The sequence below is a fragment of the Bufo bufo genome, chromosome 11 (genome assembly GCF_905171765.1).
Source record: "Bufo bufo chromosome 11, aBufBuf1.1, whole genome shotgun sequence".
In the NCBI taxonomy this organism is placed as follows: Eukaryota; Metazoa; Chordata; class Amphibia; order Anura; family Bufonidae; genus Bufo; species Bufo bufo.
In genome coordinates this window covers 72,284,569-72,303,971 of record NC_053399.1, presented here as the reverse complement: position 1 = coordinate 72,303,971, position 19,403 = coordinate 72,284,569, and the positions used below count along the sequence as shown (strand labels likewise).

The following is a 19,403-nucleotide window of genomic DNA, read 5'->3' as shown; positions in this document are numbered from 1 at the left end:
CTGTCACGCTGTAACAGCGTACCGCGCATGCGCTAGAAGAGCGCGATCAAGGCAGCATGTCAATCTAATTGTAGAGAGGAGGGGTAAGGGGCGGGCTTTACTTGAAGCAAGGAGGCCGCTGCCCCCCTTGACTTCAAGCCTGACTCGGAGACAGCGCCAACCGACATTAAAACAGCGTTTTTAACAAGTATGAAGAAACACAAAGAGGAAAGAAAAACATGATTAGCCACACACTGGGGGATACTGTAAGGTACTGTGGTCGGTTTAATATGCGTTTGGCAGGTGACAGGTTCCCTTTAATGTAAACAGGTTAAAAAAAAAGCCTATAGTCGTACGTACCCCAGAATGGCCCCAATGAAAACTCATCTTCCAAAAAACAAGCCTCATACATGTCCAATAGTGGAAAACTAAAAATGTTCTTTGTGAAGAGACACACTAAATACATTTATTTCAAGATTTTTTTTTTTTGCTGTATAAAAATAGAAATACATAAACACTATATAAATTGCCATGAACACAGAACCCAAAAACTGTGGTGGAATCACTCAGTTTTTTTTCTTGTCATCACCCCAAATAATTTTTTTAATTCATGCAGTTCATTAGATGTACCCCAAAATGATACCATTAAATAATATAAGCCCTCACACGGGTATGTGGATTGAAGAGCAAAAAAGTTATGGCTTTTGAAATGTGGAGATGAAAAAGTTAAATAAAGTCACCAAGGATTAATTACCAAATTTGACGGCGTCCTTAAAGGGAGTGTGTCCTCAGAAAACGACCTGTTGTCTCAGTCAAGTTTTTATGTTAAACGTCTTTTCAGAATTCCTGGTGATTCTGATTTTCTAGGCATGTCTGTGCAGAGGTCAGGAGGAAGAAGATAAGATGTAGCCATTATCTGTAGAGAAAATGGTGGATCCTGTATTATCTATACAGAGGTGATACCTATCATTGTCATCCTGCCTGTGATGATAATGAGATGGCTACAGAAAAGTTACCTGTCTAATAGCATACAGCAAGTGTGACATGAAACTAACCACATCTTCAGGCACAGTCACAGTATAGCGGTAAATAAACATACATGAGGCAGAGGTACAAATGATGGCAGAGGTGTACCCACCAAACCAGCCCGGGAGCCCAATTTAGTATTGACAGAACCGCTGACCGACTCCCTCTGAGGGCAGTGTATTATTGAGACTGGTTCTCTCTCTTGAATAAGGGGAGCGTTCCCCTCACTTCTCACCAGTGAGTGACATCTGCCATGTATCTACATGTATAGAAATACTGAAATCAATGTAAAGATGTCTCCTGTGAATGTGTCCTGCAGTGATTGTGCTGGTGAATTACTGGGGGTTGTGGATTTCTCATTAGTGGAAACCTGTAAAATGCTCCAGGACAGGAATATTCCACATAAACTGCCATCAGTCTCCTCCATGTTCTAGACGACTTCATTCTTATGTCTCCTCCGTTTCCTAGATGATGAGACCCGGCAGTTCTACCAGCAGCTCCGTCAGTATAAAGATCACTTCCTGAGGATGACGTATGAATATTTCCAGGATGATCTGCTCCACATTGTGGAGAACATGAGTCTTCTACCACTTCTCCATGAGCTACAGTCCCGAAATCTCCCTGATACTGAGGTAAGAGGACATGAGCCGCCGGTGTTGTATATAAATGCCCCAAGTGATATCACGTGTTACAGGCACAGTTTACATCACTTTTATAGTGGTGGTTGATGCCCGCCTCCGCTCCGCTCCCTCTGGTGAGCATGGTTATTGCTGTGGTCACCTGCCTTCTAGCTCCTGGATGCCAGAGGTCTGGACTCACAAACATTTCTCTCCTCTGAGGACTCCAACTTCTGGAGTAGTTCTTCTCTTTACTCCATCCAGGCTCCAGCCTGAATTTCTATGGCCATGCTTCTCCATACCTGAAGGGGCACATGCACCATGCACACATATCATCTACTCCAACTTATGGCAGACCTCGCTCTCTAGGGTATTTAAGGAGCCTTCCCACAGGAGAGAGCCTCTGAACAATGGTTTCTAGTGACTAGATTCCTGCAAAGACGCGCTATACTCTGTCTATTTACCTGTGTACTGACTTCTGCCTGTTTTTCCAGATTTGACCCTTTACTGCCTGACCTCCACCTGATCTCTATACTGACCCTGAGCTGCCTGTCCTGACCTCGTACTGTTTAATAGATTACATGAAGACCAGGTGGTTGCTTAGATAACACCATTAGTAGTTACCCCAAGCCAAATCTGTTCAAGTCACACAGCAGATCCACATTCCCTGCGCAACATTCATGTCACCATCCTTCTGTCTACAAGAGGCTGAATGACAATTGTGCTTCATACGTCAGAGTAAGATGTTGGATAACTTCCAGTGTAATAATAGACAGCAGCTCATATCTGATGGAAAACCCCCCAGAAGTGTATAATCCAGTATTGTGGAGGATCTATCCCCTCCCCCGCACACGTACATTAGGGGTCACTACATCCTGGAAATAATCTGATTGTTACTTGTGGATTCAGGAAGGATTTTCTCCACAACTATTCCATAGATTTCTCTTTCTCTGGACAACACATTATAGAGAAGACGGACATGTAATATCTGCAGTGTGTTAACCCTTTGTGTTATGTATCTGTGTATAACACACCTTATGTCTGATCTTTCTTGTGTTCTAGAAATACCGGAGTTTAGAACATGATAGAAGAAGATTGGCGCAGACTTTACTACAGGATATATCTCTCAGAGGAAGAGAAGCTGTGATAGGACTGTGGGTCAGTCTGTATGCATTACGGCGACATCATGGATCCCCCGGCCTGGACGCTGTACTGAAGGAACTCCGTCATAGAGGTAACATCGTGTATGAGACGTGTCACCCATGAAATAGAGGTCTTCATGACTTACATTGTCCACAGTAATAAAGATCTCCCTCTGGATTTATTAGGGATCTGAACCAATTTTGGAGTCTAGTTTGGGGTTTGAAGTTTAGGTCTTGCCTGTGGCCTGAATTGATTTGGGTCTGGCTTAGGATTTGATGCCAAAACGAGCCACAGGTGATATTAAAAAATAGCCCAAAAGTTACTCAATGTGAACATGACAAACATATATAAATGATAGCAGCAATTGTCGATGAGGCTTCAGGGCCCCTCATATAATGACCGCCACATACAGTGACCATCACAGTGTCCTCATAGTGACCACCACAATGCCCCTAAATACTTTATCACATAGAAACAATCCTTTCTCAACTTGAAATCTGCACTCACTGCTGCAAAACAGACCGATCTCACATCATTGTAGTAAGAAGACCGGCACTTCGCAAAGATGTCAACCAAGGATGTAGTTTATTGGTCACATATTATAATGGCAAAGTGATGCGTTTCAGCACTGGTGTGCTTTCATCAGACTGCAAACAAACATCTTACTTACAAGCTTTATATACACAAATGAAATACAGGGGAACTGACATCATCAGAGAAGCTCCTCCCTCTCATTAACAAAAAATCACTATATCATCGAAGTTTTATAATCAAAGGCACTCCAATATTCGGTAATCAATCCCACACTATATCATCGAAATTTTATAATCTAATGTAATCCAATATTCGGTAATTAATCCCGCTGGGGAAAAAACAAAAATATATTTATGACAATTCGTAAAGGCAGTATGCCTCATAGGAAGCAAGACACATTGTATTCACGATTGAGGCCCCTGGGCTCCATCATTTGTTAACGATGGATCCAGTGGGCCTCTCTTTTCAAAAATAATTTATTTCTGTCGCCCCCACAACGAGGTAGCGACACTCCCTCAATGATCTGATACCATAACTGCGAAATATTATGTTTTTGTTCATGAAAATGAAAGGGTATTGGAAGCAATAAGTTCCCTTTTCGGATAGTAGATTTGTGCTTACTTAGTCTGTCCTTCATTCTCATCGAGGTTTCCCCCACATATAGTAATCCACATGGACATTTAAGAATGTAAATCACAAATCTACTATCGCAAGGGAACGTTCCCCCCATTGGAATACTCTCACCTGAGTTGGGATGGGAGAAACGCGAACCTTTGATAACACTAGAACAATTTACGCAGTTAAGACAGGGAAAAGTGACCCGTCTAGGCGCAGACAAGGTACTTTGTCCTCTTTCTATTTTATTGCTTCCCACATCAGCCCGAACTATTTTATCCCTTATGTTCTCCGCCCGTTTATAACATATCATAGGTGGTCTCTGAAACTCACCTATCTGTGGATAAGACTTGAATTATATATGCCAATGTTGATTGACAATAGCTCTCAGGCGTTGGGACCAAGGATGATATTTAATCACTAGAGGGATCCTTGTCTCCTTCTTGATCCTATCTGGCTGTATATTCTCGATTTTGTCTCGCTGTGCTTTCAATAATTCAGGGGGGTAGCCTCGCTCTCTGAATTTATTAGTCAGATCGTCTAATCTTTTTTGACACATATCCTTATCGCTGACAATCCGTCTAACTCTCTGATATTGCGAATACAGAATTGATTCCTTAATGGATGCTGAATGACTGCTTGAAAAGGACAATAAACAGGTCTGTGCGGCGCATTGCTTAATGATCTGTCACTTACCAGTAGGAGGAGCTCCCGGCCGGTCACAGACAGCGCAGCAGGTAAGTATGATGCTTCTAATATTGTAATATTGCTAAGTAACCATGGCAACCAGGCCTGCAGTAGCATCCTGATTGCCATGGTTACCGATCGGAGCCCCAGAGAAATTAAACTGGGACTCCGATCGGAACTCTCCGCTGCCACCAATGATCGGGGGGGGGGGGGGGAGAGGGGAGGCCGCACACTGGCCACCAATGATATTAATACAATAGAGGGGGGGCCGGGAGGGAGGACGCACACTGGCCACCAATGATAATACAATAAAGGGAGGGAGGGGGGGCCGCACTGGCCACCAATGAAATTAAAACTGGGGAGGGAGGGGGGTCTGCCCCCTGCTGCCTGGCAGCCCCTGATCTCTTATAGGGGGCTATGATATGCACAATTAACCCCTCAGGTGCTGCACTGTTAATTGTGCGGATCACAGCCCCCTGTAAGAGATCGGGTGCTGCCAGGCAGCAGGGGGCAGTCATGTACACAGTTCCTAGTATATTCTAACTAGAAGCGTTCCCATCACTATGGGAATGCCTCTGTGTTAGAATATACTGTCGGATATGAGTTTTCACGAAGTGAAAACTCATCTCTGAAAAAGCTTTTATGCAGACGGATCTTCGGATCCGTCTGTATGAAAGTAACCTACGGCCACGGATCACGGACGCGGATGCCAATCTTGTGTGCATCCGTGTTCTTTCAAGGACCCATTGACTTGAATGGGTCCGTGAACCGTTGTCCGTCAAAAAAATAGGACAGGTCATATTTTTTTGACGGACAGGAAACACTGATCACGGATGCGGCTGCAAAACGGTGCATTTTCCGATTTTTCCACGGACCCATTGAAAGTCAATGGGTCCGCGAAAAAAAAACGAAAACGGCACAACGGCCACGGATGCACACAACGGTCGTGTGCATGAGGCCTAAGTAAGTACAAATCTACTATCCGAAAAGGGAACTTATTGCTTCCAATACCCTTTCATTTTCATGAACAAAAACATAATATTTTGCAGTTACGGTATCAGATCATTGAGGGAGTGTCGCTACCTCGTCGTGGGGGCGACAGAAATAAATTATTATTGAAAAGAGAGGCCTACTGGATCCATCGTTAACAAATGATGGAGCCCAGGGGCCTCAATCGTGAATACAATGTGTCTTGCTTCCTATGAGGCATACTGCCTTTACGAATTGTCATAAATATATTTTTGTTTTTTCCCCAGCGGGATTAATTACCGAATATTGGATTACATTTGATTATAAAATTTCGATGATATAGTGTGGGATTGATTACCGAATATTGGAGTGCCTTCGATTATAAAACTTCGATGATATAGTGATTTTTTGTTAATGAGGGGGAGGAGCTTCTCTGATGATGTCAGTTCCCCTGTATTTCATTTGTGTATATAAAGCTTGTAAGTAAGATGTTTGTTTGCAGTCTGATGAAAGCACACCAGTGCTGAAACGCGTCACTTTGCCATTATAATATGTGACCAATAAACTACATCCTTGGTTGACATCTTTGCGAAGTGCCGGTCTTCTTACTACAACGTTTGATTGGACGCCATTCCACGGACACGTGCACCGCTAATCTTCAGAAGGTAGTGCCGTCCTGTTTTCTATTATTATATACTATCTCACATCATATCTTCTGTCTCACAACCCTAAACAACTGTTTAACCCTTGTGACTCTCTTCTCCGTCCCCCAGTGTCTCCACCCTCACCCCTCATCTCAGCAGAGGACTATGCCACAGACATCAGAGAAGCTTCAGCCTACAGTCCCCACAGCCCCTCTACACAACTACTCATTCCTCTTCCCCCCCAAACCTGCTTCTCCACCATTACAGAGGAAAGCCTTTCCACCCTACTGTCCAGATCACATCTCACAGCAGCATGCCGGCAGCATGCATACGGTCACATCATTAGGGCCTGTTCTGGTTGTGGGCCACATTGTCAGCCTGAACCAATTCCAAGGGCCAAAAATAAAACTTAAAGGGCTATTACCAACTGAAATACTTTATTTATGGCATATTGAACATGCAGTATATATCATTAATGTCTCGGAGGGAAGAAATGCAAATGAGCTCTTAACAAGCTTTCCCTCTAATGCCACCAGATGTAAGGCAGCTATCCTATAAGTCAATATTCAGCTCTTAAAATAAGCCTTGAGACATGACTTGGATATTAAATAAGCCAGCACCTCATCTGCAGACAGCTGTTTCGGGGTGATTTGCCCCTCATCAGTGCAGAGCAGAGAGTACTGGCTTAACTGGGTAGGAGGCCTGTGTCCGAGCAAGGGGGGGAACTAACTCTGCTTAGGGAGAGAGCACCTTAATCAGTGTGAGGAGACTTATAGGCCATACATGCTCTGTGTCTAGTTACACTTCTAGGGAGAATACATGAAAGATACATGTGAGCAGCCACAAAACATAGACATACATGTCTGTTACCACATGGTTGGGGGCCGCACAGAATGGTATCAAGGGCCGCATGTGGCCCCCGGGGCCGTAGGTTGTGCACCCCTGTTGTAGATGGTAAGCCCTCAGGGGCAGGGTCCTCTCTCCTTCTGTACCTTGTCTTGTTAATGGTTATTGCAATTCTTTTCTATGATGTATGTATACCCCTTATCATATCTGCAGCGCCATGGAATGAATGGCGCTATAATAATAATACTACAGCACCCTCATAGTAACGACCATAGTGCCCCTTCATACAGTATCCATCACAATGCCAGGACATACAATGACCACCACAATGTGAACATACACAGTGACTAGCACAGTGTAGGGGACATGGACACTATTTCACAGCTGTACATTTAGGACCATTAGACCTCGTCCGGTCCCTGTATAATGTGATATTTCCTGTACATTATATGTCTACATCCAGCACTGATGACGTCTGTATCATTTCTTATTAGGTGACACTCTGGTGGAGCAAATCCTGCTGGATGAACATGGACACCAACTGTCCCCACAACTCAAAGGTAAGTGAGATTTATATAGACCTATTATAATAAAACTGCTCATAGTTTACATTACATTCCACCTGTCACATAGAACATGGTGTTTGGACTGCAGCGGGTTGTTATAGAGCAGGAGGAGCTGAGCAGATTCATATATAGTTTTCTGTGACAATTCAGTAAAAGGCGTATCTTGTAAATCGGTCGGCACTGTGTAAGGTGGGTGCTCTGTCAGAGGGTCGATTACCCTAATATCAAATTGAAGCAAAAGACCGGCACTCCGAAGTTGCTGATGCGGTGAGTTTATTGGTCACAAATTACATTTGTGACGCGCGTTTTGGCACATATAGTGCCTTTGTCAAACTGTGTTATCGTAACTGTTTGAGAAAGGCACTATATGTGCCAAAACGCGCATCACGAATGTAATGTCTGACCAATAAACTCACTGCATCAGAAACTTCGGAGTGCCGGTCTTTTGTTTCGATTCAGTAAAAGGGTCCATTCATACATCCTAAGTGTTTTTTGGATCCGCAAAATGTGGATCCGCAAAACACGGACACCGGCAATGTGCGTTCCGCATTTTGCGGACCGCACATCGCCGGCACCATAATAGAAAGCGCCTAATCTTGTCCACAATTGTGGACAAGAATAGGATATATTCTTTTTTTGGGGGGAAACGGAATTGCGGATCCGGAAGTGCAGATGCGGACAGCACATTCAGGCCCCAATGAAAATGAATGGGTCTGCACCCGTTCTGCAAAATTACGGAACGAATGTGGACCCATTTTGCCGAAGCGTGAATGGACCCTTACTTGTATAACCTCCTCCTCATAGAGGGAAGGCTGTCAGTCCCTGATAGGACCTCCTCTTCATAGAGGGAAGGCTGTCAGTCACTGATAGGACCTCCTCCTCATAGAGGGAAGGCTGTCAGTCCCTGATAGGACCTCCTCCTCATAGAGAGAAGGCTGGGAGTCACTGATAGGACCTCCCCCTCATAGAGGGAAGGCTGTCAGTCACTGATAGGACCTCCTCCTCATAGAGGGAAGGCTGTCAGTCCCTGATAGGACCTCCTCGTCATAGAGGGAAGGCTGTCAGTCACTGGTAGGACCTCCTCATAGAGGGAAGGCTGTCAGTCACTGATAGGACCTCCTCCTCATAGAGGGAAGACTGTCAGTCCCTGATAGGACCTCTTCCTCATAGAGGGAAGGCTTTCAGTCACTGATAGGACCTCCTCCTCATAGAGGGAAGGCTGTCAGTCCCTGATAGGACCTCCTCGTCATAGAGGGAAGGCTGTCAGTCACTGATAGGACCTCCTCCTCATAGAGGGAAGGCTGTCAGTCACTGATAGGACCTCCTCCTCATAGAGGGAAGGCTGTCAGTCACTGATAGGACCTCCTCCTCATAGAGGGAAGGCTGTCAGTCACTGATAGGACCTCCTCCTCATAGAGGGAAGGCTGTCAGTCACTGATAGGACCTCCTTATGGAAAGAAAACTGTTAATCACTGATAGAACCAACTCCTTGACTTCACAGCCCAGAATGAGCATTATTATAAAGCGACCCTGTCAGCATGATTAACCCTCCAAAAGTCTGCACTTATGCTATAGCTCTGCTGCTGCTTGCTGACCAGTGCAGGTGCTGATGACATAATTGAACGCGGAAGTAGAGGCGTCCCTGGCTACAGAGTCAGAGGAGGATCGCTTCTGGGTTAAATGAGGTCATCGGCTCCTGTGTGGTATGGATATCAAATGCTCGGTAAGCAGCAGCACAGCTGTAGTACAAGTGCAGACATTTGGAGGTAGTACTCAGGTGCTGGAGACAGGGAAAGATGAGGTGTCTTGCTCTATCAATGAAATGTCAGGGTGCAGTGTTCAGCGCACCAGGGGGGCTTATAACGCTATAGCACACCCCTCGGTGTTCCATATTTATAAAAGTAATGATTTCTTTGCGTTATTAATACCTAAAAAATATATAATTTGTATTAGAATGATCAACCCTACCAGCCACTATGTCTTTTTTAGTAGGGTTGATCATGCTGACAGTGCTGCTTTTAATAAATAAAGTACAAGTTTTACTGGATCTTTTCCCATAAACTATACACCAATCTGCTCAGCTCCTCCTGCTCTGACATACTGCCTGCATTTTATGTAAATTGCACCGTACAGCACCACCACACCTAGTATTCTAGTTAGTAACATGCAGTGAGAATATGTGTGTGATGGTGGTACTAGTACTCACGTGGCTATGGTCCTCCCTGGTACTCATTGCACTGTGCACAGTGAATAGAGCACCCTTTGTCCCCCTCATGGCAAACCCTGGTTTGTGGTGCCCTTGATGTTGTGTAAAGTTATTATCCAGATTTATCATCCAGTGTCAGTCTGTGATAAATCTGGAGCAGTCTCAGACGTCTGGTCTTAGTTCACACTGTCTTACTTTCAGACACTTTTAGTAAATCTGCTCCAATGTGTGGAAAATTCAGCAACGTACAGATATCTGCCATTTCTTCATCTAGACATTTAGTTCTGTTTCAGCTTCTTATCTTCTCCTTTTTTTCTCGATTTTCTATAGAATTCCAGATCCGGCACAAGAAACATTTACATGAAAGAACTGAGAAACTTCTAGAGAACAAACCTCCAAGATGTGACCAGCGAGAGGAGAATTTTCCATTCTGTACACGTTATGTCAACCTCATCATTGTCTCCACTGATCACTTCAGAGAACGCACGGAGAATGAGCTCATAGAGACCGGGGTAAAACATGAGGAATACTTAAAGCTAAAACAAAAGGAATTACTACGCATTTCCCCCAACAAACTGTTCCGCTGGTGCCACCGATTCGAAGTGCCACGTATGGTAATGGTGAGCGGAGTGCCTGGTGTAGGGAAGACCACACTGATGCAGAAAGTTGTCTATGACTGGGTGAGGGGGGATCTCTATCAAAGATTCTCCTTTGTCTTTTTCTTCAAATTCCGAGAACTCAACAGACTGGATAAAGTTAGTCTGGAGGACATGATCCTTCATCAGTACCCATATCTGTGGGAGCAGCTTAGTAACATCTTACAGGAACCAGAAAAACTTCTCTTTATATTTGATGGTTTAGATGAAAGTCTTCATAACATGGATTTCACATCACGTCACTTGTGCTCTAATCCTAAACAGCCCGAACCTTGTGGTCAGATTGTGGTTAGTTTGGTGAGAACGTCTCTTCTTAATGGTTGTTCTGTCCTAATGACCAGTCGCCCAACCAGACTGGCATCAATTGATTGTAGAGTTTTCCAGAGAATAGTTGAAATTATTGGGTTTTTACCAGAAGAACGACGGATGTACTTTCAAAACTTCTTCACCGACCCTGAACTGGCGGAAAAGGCTTTTAAATATGTGAAGCAGAATGACATCCTATATACGTTCTGTTACCTCCCGTCCTACTGCTGGATCATCTGTACAGTATTATCCAAGAGCTTCCAGCCAACAAGTAGTGATCAGCCGGTGTCATTATTGCCCAAAACCATCACCCAGCTGTTTGCGATATTTGTCGCCAACATCCTGTCCAATCACTGCCTGGACAAAAGTGACGCTCAGAAGATCCTGCAGTCCATCGGATGGATGGCAGAACATGGAGTCATGAATCACAGGCTTATCTTTGATGAACGAGATCTGGACTGCTTCCATGTGGACAATATGTCAAAGCTATTATCAAGTTTTCTGATGGAATCGGAGAAACCTGTGTCCTATTCCTTCTTGCATCTCACTGTTCAGGAATTCTTCTCTGCCTTGGTGCATTATGTGGATTATTCTCCTGAGAAGTTACAGAAATCACTAAAAGATGCCAAATCCTATCCTGATGGACGAGGTGAGATGTTCCTTCGTTTCCTGTGTGGTCTATCAGACGGCTCCACCAGGTCAATGCTAACTGGATACCTGGACAGACAAGCAACTCCGACATCTATAGATGTCATCACTTGGCTAAAGGAGTTCAATCTAGAAGAACAGTGGATGTTGGATAACAAACGACATCTTCTCAGTACATTTTTCTATCTGTATGAATCCCGGAATAAGGCTCTGGTGCTGGAATCACTACAATCACACAGAAGTCTTGACTTTTCTCATGTTCGTATGTCGGTTCTAGACTGCACAGTGTTGGCATTTATTCTGGACACCTGCACAAATATAGAAAAACTCAGTCTATATGGATGTTCCTTAGACAATGAAGGATTAGAAAGACTTGCTCCAGGATTACATAACCTGCAGACTCTGAGGTAAAATACTAATTATATTTCATCTTTCTATAGTATTCAGGATCTGACAGATTTATTGTATGTATATGTTGAGATGTGGGTGTATATGCCGTTAAAAAAGTCTAAACTAAGTTTTTGGCAAAAGCAACGCTCATTTATATTTTGAGCAAAAACAAAGCAAAATAACAGCAAAATAAATGATCTTCATGGGTATTTGCAACTACCTTGGTAGGAAGCAGCTCCCCCAGTGTCCAGCTAACACTCTGAACTGAAGACGGGTTCCTAGCACATTGCACAGGTGCCTTTAAGTACATACAACTCAGGATCACAACCTTAAAGGGATACACACACTTTATATTTCCAAAACAAATGTTACAAATGAAACATAACTCATCACAGAGGAGCTTACAGTCTACTTAATATACAGATCATAAAATAGCAGTTATACTAAAGAAACAAAACCACTTTGTGTAACTGCAGCTCTGCCTCCCCGAGGTTAATCAGCCGCATGCATCTCACAGTTTGTAATGCAGGCAAGGTGATAATGCTGGATGTTAGTGCGAACAGTGCCTAAGGCTACGTTCACACTCGCGTTTTGGGCGGATCTGTCATGGATCTGCAAAAACTGATCCGTTACAATAATACAACCACATGCATCCGTCATGAACGGATCCATTTGTATTATCTGTAACATAGTCAAACGGATCCATCATGAACTCCATTTAAAGTCAATGGAGGACAGATCCGTTTTCTATTGTGCCAGATTGTGTCAGAGAAAACTGATCCGTCCCCATTGACTTACATTGTGTGACAGGACGGATCCGTTTGGCTCAGTTTCGTCAAGCGGACAGTAAAACGCTGCAGGCTCCAGAGCGGAATGGAGACTGATCGGAGGCAAACTGATGCATTCTGAGCGGATCTTTATCCATTCAGAATGCAATAAGTCAAAACTGATCTGTTTTGGAGCGCTTGTGAGAGCCCATGTCAGATCTCACAAACGGAAAGCCAAAACGCGAGTATGAAAGTAGCCTTAGTCTGCAGAAGTAATAGTGGACAGAGAGAGAGGTTTGCTGGCCAGCAAGAAAATGAAAGGATACAAGAAAGACATACAGATGCACAGACAGACAAACTAATGACATATTCAGCCCCTAACATACCCCCCGGCTCAAGTGGAAGCTTGTCCTTCCACAAAATAGTTTTCTTGGACTTGGGCACCAAACCGAGATAGATGGTCAGCATTCTTATGCTGGACTCCTGGTTTATACTTTGGTAAGGCTGTAAAGTCACGTACCATCTCGTCAGACAAGCATCGTTACCTTTCATGGTGTTTAGCCAAAATAAAGGATGAGGATCAGAGATTTGTAAATAATAATGCAAACTCTCAATGGCCCATTTGATGGCTAAACATTCTTTTTCTATAGTAGAGTATTCCTGTTCCCTGGGGAACAATTTCCTGCTTATGTACAGAATAGGATGTTCTTTTTCATCCTGAATGTGACATAAAACAGCCCTAATACCTCTCTCGTAGGCATCAACCTGAACTTGAAATGGTAAGGAAACGTTTGGATTCCTCAATATCGGTGCAGTACAAAGTCTGTCTGTTAAACTACTACGTCCTTGGGCACAACCACTTGTCCACTCAACAATGTTCCTCCTTGCTTTTTCAGTAAGATCACTTAGTGGGGCTGCTAGCTGGGAAAAATGTGGAATAAATCGGCGGTAATAGCCAGCCAGTCCCAAAAGTTTTTCGGAATTGGGGCATCCTTTACTGCTTTGATGTTAGACATTTCCACCACCTATTACATAACCAAGATAACATGTATCTTTCTGTGCTATTGTACATTTGGCTGGATTGATTGTGAGTCCTGCTCCTTCTATGGCAGATATGACATTGTCTAGGTGCAAGATATGGGATGTCCAATCTGAACTGAAGGCAATGACATCATCAAGATAGGCTGCACAGTATGAGCGATGAGGGTTGATCACAGTATCCATTAACCTTTGAAAGGTAGCAGGGGCATTATGTAGGCCGAAAGGCATATCTGTAAACTGAAATGAGCCTTGTGGAGTGGGGCATAGGATAAGTGTCAAATTTGGAAATCTGATTAAGCTTTCTAAAATCAATACAGAATCTCATGTCCCCATTCTTCTTGGTACATTCACAATAGGAGAACACCAGGGACTACAAGATGGCTCAATGACACCTAGTTTTAGCATATTTTGGACCTACCCTTCTATTACTAAGTTTTTCTGGTGCCCTGTAGGGTTTTTGTCGTATAGGTTTTGCGTCACTAGTGTCAATTACGTGTTGGGCTAAATGAGTGTGACCAGGTGTGGAGACAAACGTACCTTTATGTTTCTGCAGTTAAAGGGCTAAGTCTTTATTCAGACTATCTGAAAGTTACTTACCTCGCTTAATTTCTCAGGTTTGTGAGCAATTGGGGGACAATACAGAGTAAGCTTGCTCAGGAGTATTGGGATGATATTTTGATAGGCTCGCAGTTGCTTGTACTATTCTATCAACCCATTTTTAAGTGATTGTCATGGAAGATTTATTTTTTCTCTTGAATTTAAACATTCACAGTGCAGGTGGAAAAAGTATGTGAACCCTTGGATTTAATAACTGGTTGAACCTCCTTTGGCAGCAATAACTTCAAACAAACGTTTCCTGTAGTTGCAGATCAGACGTGCACAACGGTCAGGAGTAATTCTTGACCATTCCTCTTTACAGAACTGTTTCTGTTCAGCAATATTCTTGGGATGTCTGGTGTGAATCGCTTTCTTGAGGTCATGTCACAGCATCTCAATCGGGTTGTGGTCAGGACTCTGACTGGGCCACTCCAGAAGGCGTATTTTCTTCTGTTTAAGCCATTCTGTTGTTGATATACTTCTATGCTTTGGGTCGTTGTCCTGTTGCAACACCCATCTTCTATTGAGCTTCAGCTGGTGGACAGATGGCCTTAAGTTCTCCTGCAAAATGTCTTGATAAACTTGGGAATTCATTTTTCCTTCGATGATAGCAGTCCGTCCAGGCCCTGACGCAGCAAAGCAGCCCCAAACCATGTTGCCCCCACCACCATACTTCACAGTTGGGATGAGATTTTGATGTTGGTGTGCTGTGCCTCTTTTTCTCCACACATTATGTTGTGTGTTTCTTCCAAACAACTCAACTTTGGTTTCATCTGTCCACAGAATATTTTGCCAGTACTGCTGTGGAACATCCAGGTGCTCTTGTGCAAACTGTAAACATGCAGCAATATTTTTTTTGGACAGCAGTGGCTTCCTCTGTGGTATCCTCCCATGAAATCCATTCTTGTTTAGTGTTTTACGTATCGCAGATTCGCTAACAGGGATGTTAGCATATGCCAGAGACTTTTGTAAGTGTTTAGCTGACACTCTAGGATTCTTCTTCACCTCATTGAGCAGTCTGCGCTGTGCTCTTGCAGTCATCTTTACAGGACGGCCACTCCTAGGGAGAGTAGCAGCAGTGCTGAACTTTCTCCATTTATAGACAATTTGTCTAACCGTGGACTCATGAACAGCAAGGCTTTTGGAGATACTTTTATAACCTTTTCCAGCTTTATGCAAGTCAACAATTCTTAATCGTAGGTCTTCTGAGAGCTCTTTTGTGCGAGGCATCATTCACATCAGGCAATGCTTCTTGTGAAAAGCAAACCCAGAACTGGTGTGTGTTTTTTTATAGGGCAGGGCAGCTGTAACCAACACCTCCAATCTCATCTCATTGATTGGACTCCAGTTGGCTGACACCTCACTCCAATTGGCTCTTGGAGATGTCATTAGTCTAGGGGTTCATATACTTTTTCCACCTGCACTGTGAATGTTTACATGGTGCGTTCAATAAAAAATATGGTAACATTTAATTCTTTGTGTGTTATTAGTTTAAGCAGAATGTGATTGTCTATTGTTGTGACTTAGATGAAGATCAGATCACATTTTATGACCAATTTGTGCAGAAATCCATATTATTCCTAAGGGTTCACATACTTTTTCTTGCAACTGTATATCAATAATCCAGACTTTATAAAACTGGACAACAAGCTTAAAGAATACTTGCAAAAAACTGAGGATGATTTGATACACTTCAAACAGATGAAATATAACCGAGATTTACTCGACTACAAATCGAACCAAGTATATACCTGAACAGAGGCTAAAGCGACATTCCACAGTCTATATTAAAAAAGCTGCGCCCAAAAAGGAAATATTCACAGAAGGTGTCATTCAGTTCCACTGATATGGACTCTCCAGATTCAGAATTGGATACAGTAGCACCCTCCACCTCCTCCCCGACGACTAACATCTCACATAAGATGGCCGCAAAAAACGACGGGCGGGTAGGAGGCATAGAAAATCGCCGCTACCCGGCGCGACACAGGAAAGGAAAAATGAACTACAAGTAATTAACTTGTCTGCATCTCTACTCTCTAGAGATGAAATTAATGTCCTCAAGGCCTAATATCCTCACCTACTTGTCATTTTGATCTGTATAGAACCATCCTGAATGTCAATAGGCTTGCTCGCAACCTTACACTGAGGTGACATTTCTGGGATTCCCCTTAGAATGTCCCTGAGGGTTATGGAAACGGCAATCTCGTGGCAACCCAGGATATAGCAATACGCTCTAAGGCCTCTTTCACACTTGCGTTGTCCGGATCCGGCGTGTACTCCACTTGCCGGAGGTGCCCGCCAGATCCGTAACACCGCAAGTGAACTGAAAGCATTTGAAGACGGATCCGTCTTCAAAATGCGTTCAGTGTTACTATGGCACCCAGGACGCTATTAAAGTCCTGGCTGCCATAGTAGTAGTGGGGAGCGGGGGAGCAGTATACTTACCGTCCGTGCGGCTCCCGGGGCGCTCCAGAATGACGTCAGAGCGCCCCATGTGCATGGATGACGTGATCCATGCGATCACGTCATCCATGCGCGTGGGGCGCCCTGACGTCACTCTGAAGCGCCCCGGGAGCCGCACGGACGGTAAGTATACTGCTCCCCCGCTCCCCACTACACTTTACCATGGCAAACAGGACTTTAGTGTCCTGGCAGCCATGGTAACCATTCAGAAAAATCTAAACGTCGGATCCGGTAATGCGCCGAAACGACGTTTAGCTTAAGGCCGGATCCGGATTAATGCCTTTCAATGGGCATTAATTCCGGATCTGGCCTTGCGGCAAGTGTTCAGGATTTTTGACCGGAGCAAAAAGCGCAGCATGCTGTGGTATTTTCTCCGGCCAAAAAACGTTCCGGTCCTCAACTGAAGACATCCTGATGCATCCTGAACGGATTTCTCTCCATTCAGAATGCATTGGGATAATCCTGATCAGGATTCTTCCGGCATAGAGCCCCGACGACGGAACTCTATGCCGGAACAGAACAACGCAAGTGTGAAAGAGCCCTAACATTGATACGAGTACATCTAGCATGTCTATGAAATGTAGCAGTATGAGTTTTATTGAAATGATGCATACTTATAATTTACAGGAGTCCCGTACAGAGCAGGCAGACATTGAACGGATTAATACATCCATTGGTTTCAATACTACTAATCGGGATTATTACCTGATGCAATCAAGGTCCCCCTGCACTGGACCGGTACCAGGAGTTGGTTGAAAAGGATCTGGTTATGTTGGATAATAAAATCAAATCCAGGGGTGAATGGCCGAACCATAATATGACCAAGGGGGAGTCACAAGCGTTGCGGCAGTTAAAAGACAGGGATGACATAATCATAAAACAGGCTGACAAGGGGGGAGCGGTGGTTGTACTCGAAGCGGAATGTACAAATCACAAATTAAGGCTATGCTCAGTGATACAAATGTATATGCTGTATTAAGAGGCAACTAGCTCCCCTCCTTTCAGAAGGAAATGATGGAGTTATTGTCGCTAGGACTGTAGTCAGGCTTTCTTAGCAAGCAGGACAGAATATATTTATATGGCGTATCCAATTATATCTGTCTTCCATGCGCTTCCTAAAACACATAAAGATGTCTTCCCTCCCCCCTTCAGACCAATACTGGCAGGAATTGGTTCATTCACAGATTATCACAATGGGTAGACTCACTTCTGCAACCTGTAGTCCCACACATACCAGGGTTCCTTAGGGACACTAGATCAGTAATACAGGCATTTGATAACATGGACTGGTCCGAACATTATGTATGGATCACAGCGGATGTGGTCTCTTTATATACAAACATACCACATGAGCTGGTCCTCAGATCCCTGTGGTTTTTGAGGACATACACCGATTTTACAATGGGACTGCAGGAATATGTTACAGTTATGGTGGTGGACTTCCTCCTCAGGCACAATTTCTTCATGTTCAACAGTTCATTTTACTTACAGGCCTCTGGGGTGTCGATGGGGGCTAAGTTCTCTCCCTCCATAGCCAATGTTTTCATGCCATTGTGGGAGAGGAGCTTACCCATCCTTTTTGGGAGCATATCAGGTGGTATGGCCGCTACATCAAAGACCTGATATTTATTTGGTCTGGTGGTGTGGCGGCCATACCACCCCTTGCCCAATACCTAAATTCTTGTGTTAATGCTATCTCATTTGTGGTACACTATGAACCACGGGAGATTTCCTTTTTGGACTTGCGCCTGAGGGGGGACTCGGCCACTGCTACTCTATACACTTCCACCTTTAGGAAATCCCTGGCAGGCAACACTATATTGCACGGATCCTCTTGTCACCCACCACACAATATACCAAAGGGTGAAATGATCCATGCTAGACGGAACTGCACAAATGTGGACTCCTTTATGGAGGAAGCAGGGGAAATTATGAGCAGATTGACACAAAGGGGATATTCACATAAACATATTGTCAGGAAGCAGGGGGTGTTACCCCTACTCGGGGACCGCGGGTACGGCGCAGGGCACGGGTTCCCCTTCAGCTCAGTAGAACACCTGGTGCCCAAGGTGTGGGTGCGCGGCGTGTGCGCATGCGCAGTACGCAGGCTGCGCGAGCATTCCCGGGTGCATAGCATTCCTGCATTATCCGGCTGTCAGGTGTGAGCCTTGCTGGGGGAGGTTCCCAGTACACACCTTCCACCTTCCTCGCCTGCCATTGGTTCCTGGGGAGGGTGGTTCCTACCTTCCCTGGCTATAAAGACCTGGCCTGAGCTCTGGCTCATTGCTGAGTTACTCCACCTTATGGTGAACACCTAGCCTCCCTGCAGATCCTCCTATTGCCTGTTGTTTCTTTGTATCCTTCCCGGCTACTGACCCCTGTACTGTCTTCCGCCTTGAACCTTCGCTGCCTGTCTCGACCCGGATTGGACATTGACTACCCCTCTTGGTTTATCCCTAAACTTGTACCGCGTTCTGGGCTGTCAGATGCTTACTGCCAGTGGGTTCCTCATCCCACTACTGGCTCCCTGGGAGGTTTGACACATATGGATAGTTGTGTACAGCAGACATTGGACATGGATAGAAACTTGCTAGTTTACCCCCGCGAGGAGACAGATACAAACTGAAGCACGGGTATCATCAGACATAACCCCCCAGAATACATTTGTAACGCAATATAGTGTGGAGTTTCCTGAGATCTGTA

General features: G+C 44.4%; 2 protein-coding genes and 1 long non-coding RNA gene across 3 annotated transcripts in view; 1 reads left to right on the top strand and 2 right to left on the bottom strand.

Annotated features, from left to right (window-relative positions):
- LOC120981622 (NACHT, LRR and PYD domains-containing protein 3-like) overlaps positions 1 to 19,403 on the bottom strand; it is a 3,400,916-nt gene that overhangs the window by 2,755,169 nt on the left and 626,344 nt on the right. The gene's annotated exons all lie outside the window — the stretch shown is intronic.
- Positions 1 to 19,403, top strand: part of LOC120981623 (NACHT, LRR and PYD domains-containing protein 12-like) — an 840,242-nt gene that overhangs the window by 669,594 nt on the left and 151,245 nt on the right. Inside the window, exons 4-7 of the mRNA XM_040411192.1 lie at positions 1,474 to 1,637; positions 2,685 to 2,856; positions 7,555 to 7,620; positions 10,163 to 11,849. Of these exons, the coding sequence (XP_040267126.1) occupies positions 1,474 to 1,637; positions 2,685 to 2,856; positions 7,555 to 7,620; positions 10,163 to 11,849 (2,089 nt within the window). The remainder of the gene's footprint in view (positions 1 to 1,473; positions 1,638 to 2,684; positions 2,857 to 7,554; positions 7,621 to 10,162; positions 11,850 to 19,403) is intronic.
- Positions 11,776 to 19,403, bottom strand: part of LOC120981626 — an 83,202-nt gene continuing 75,574 nt past the window's right edge. The window contains exon 4 of the long non-coding RNA XR_005774724.1: positions 11,776 to 11,842. This is a non-coding gene — a long non-coding RNA (uncharacterized LOC120981626). The remainder of the gene's footprint in view (positions 11,843 to 19,403) is intronic.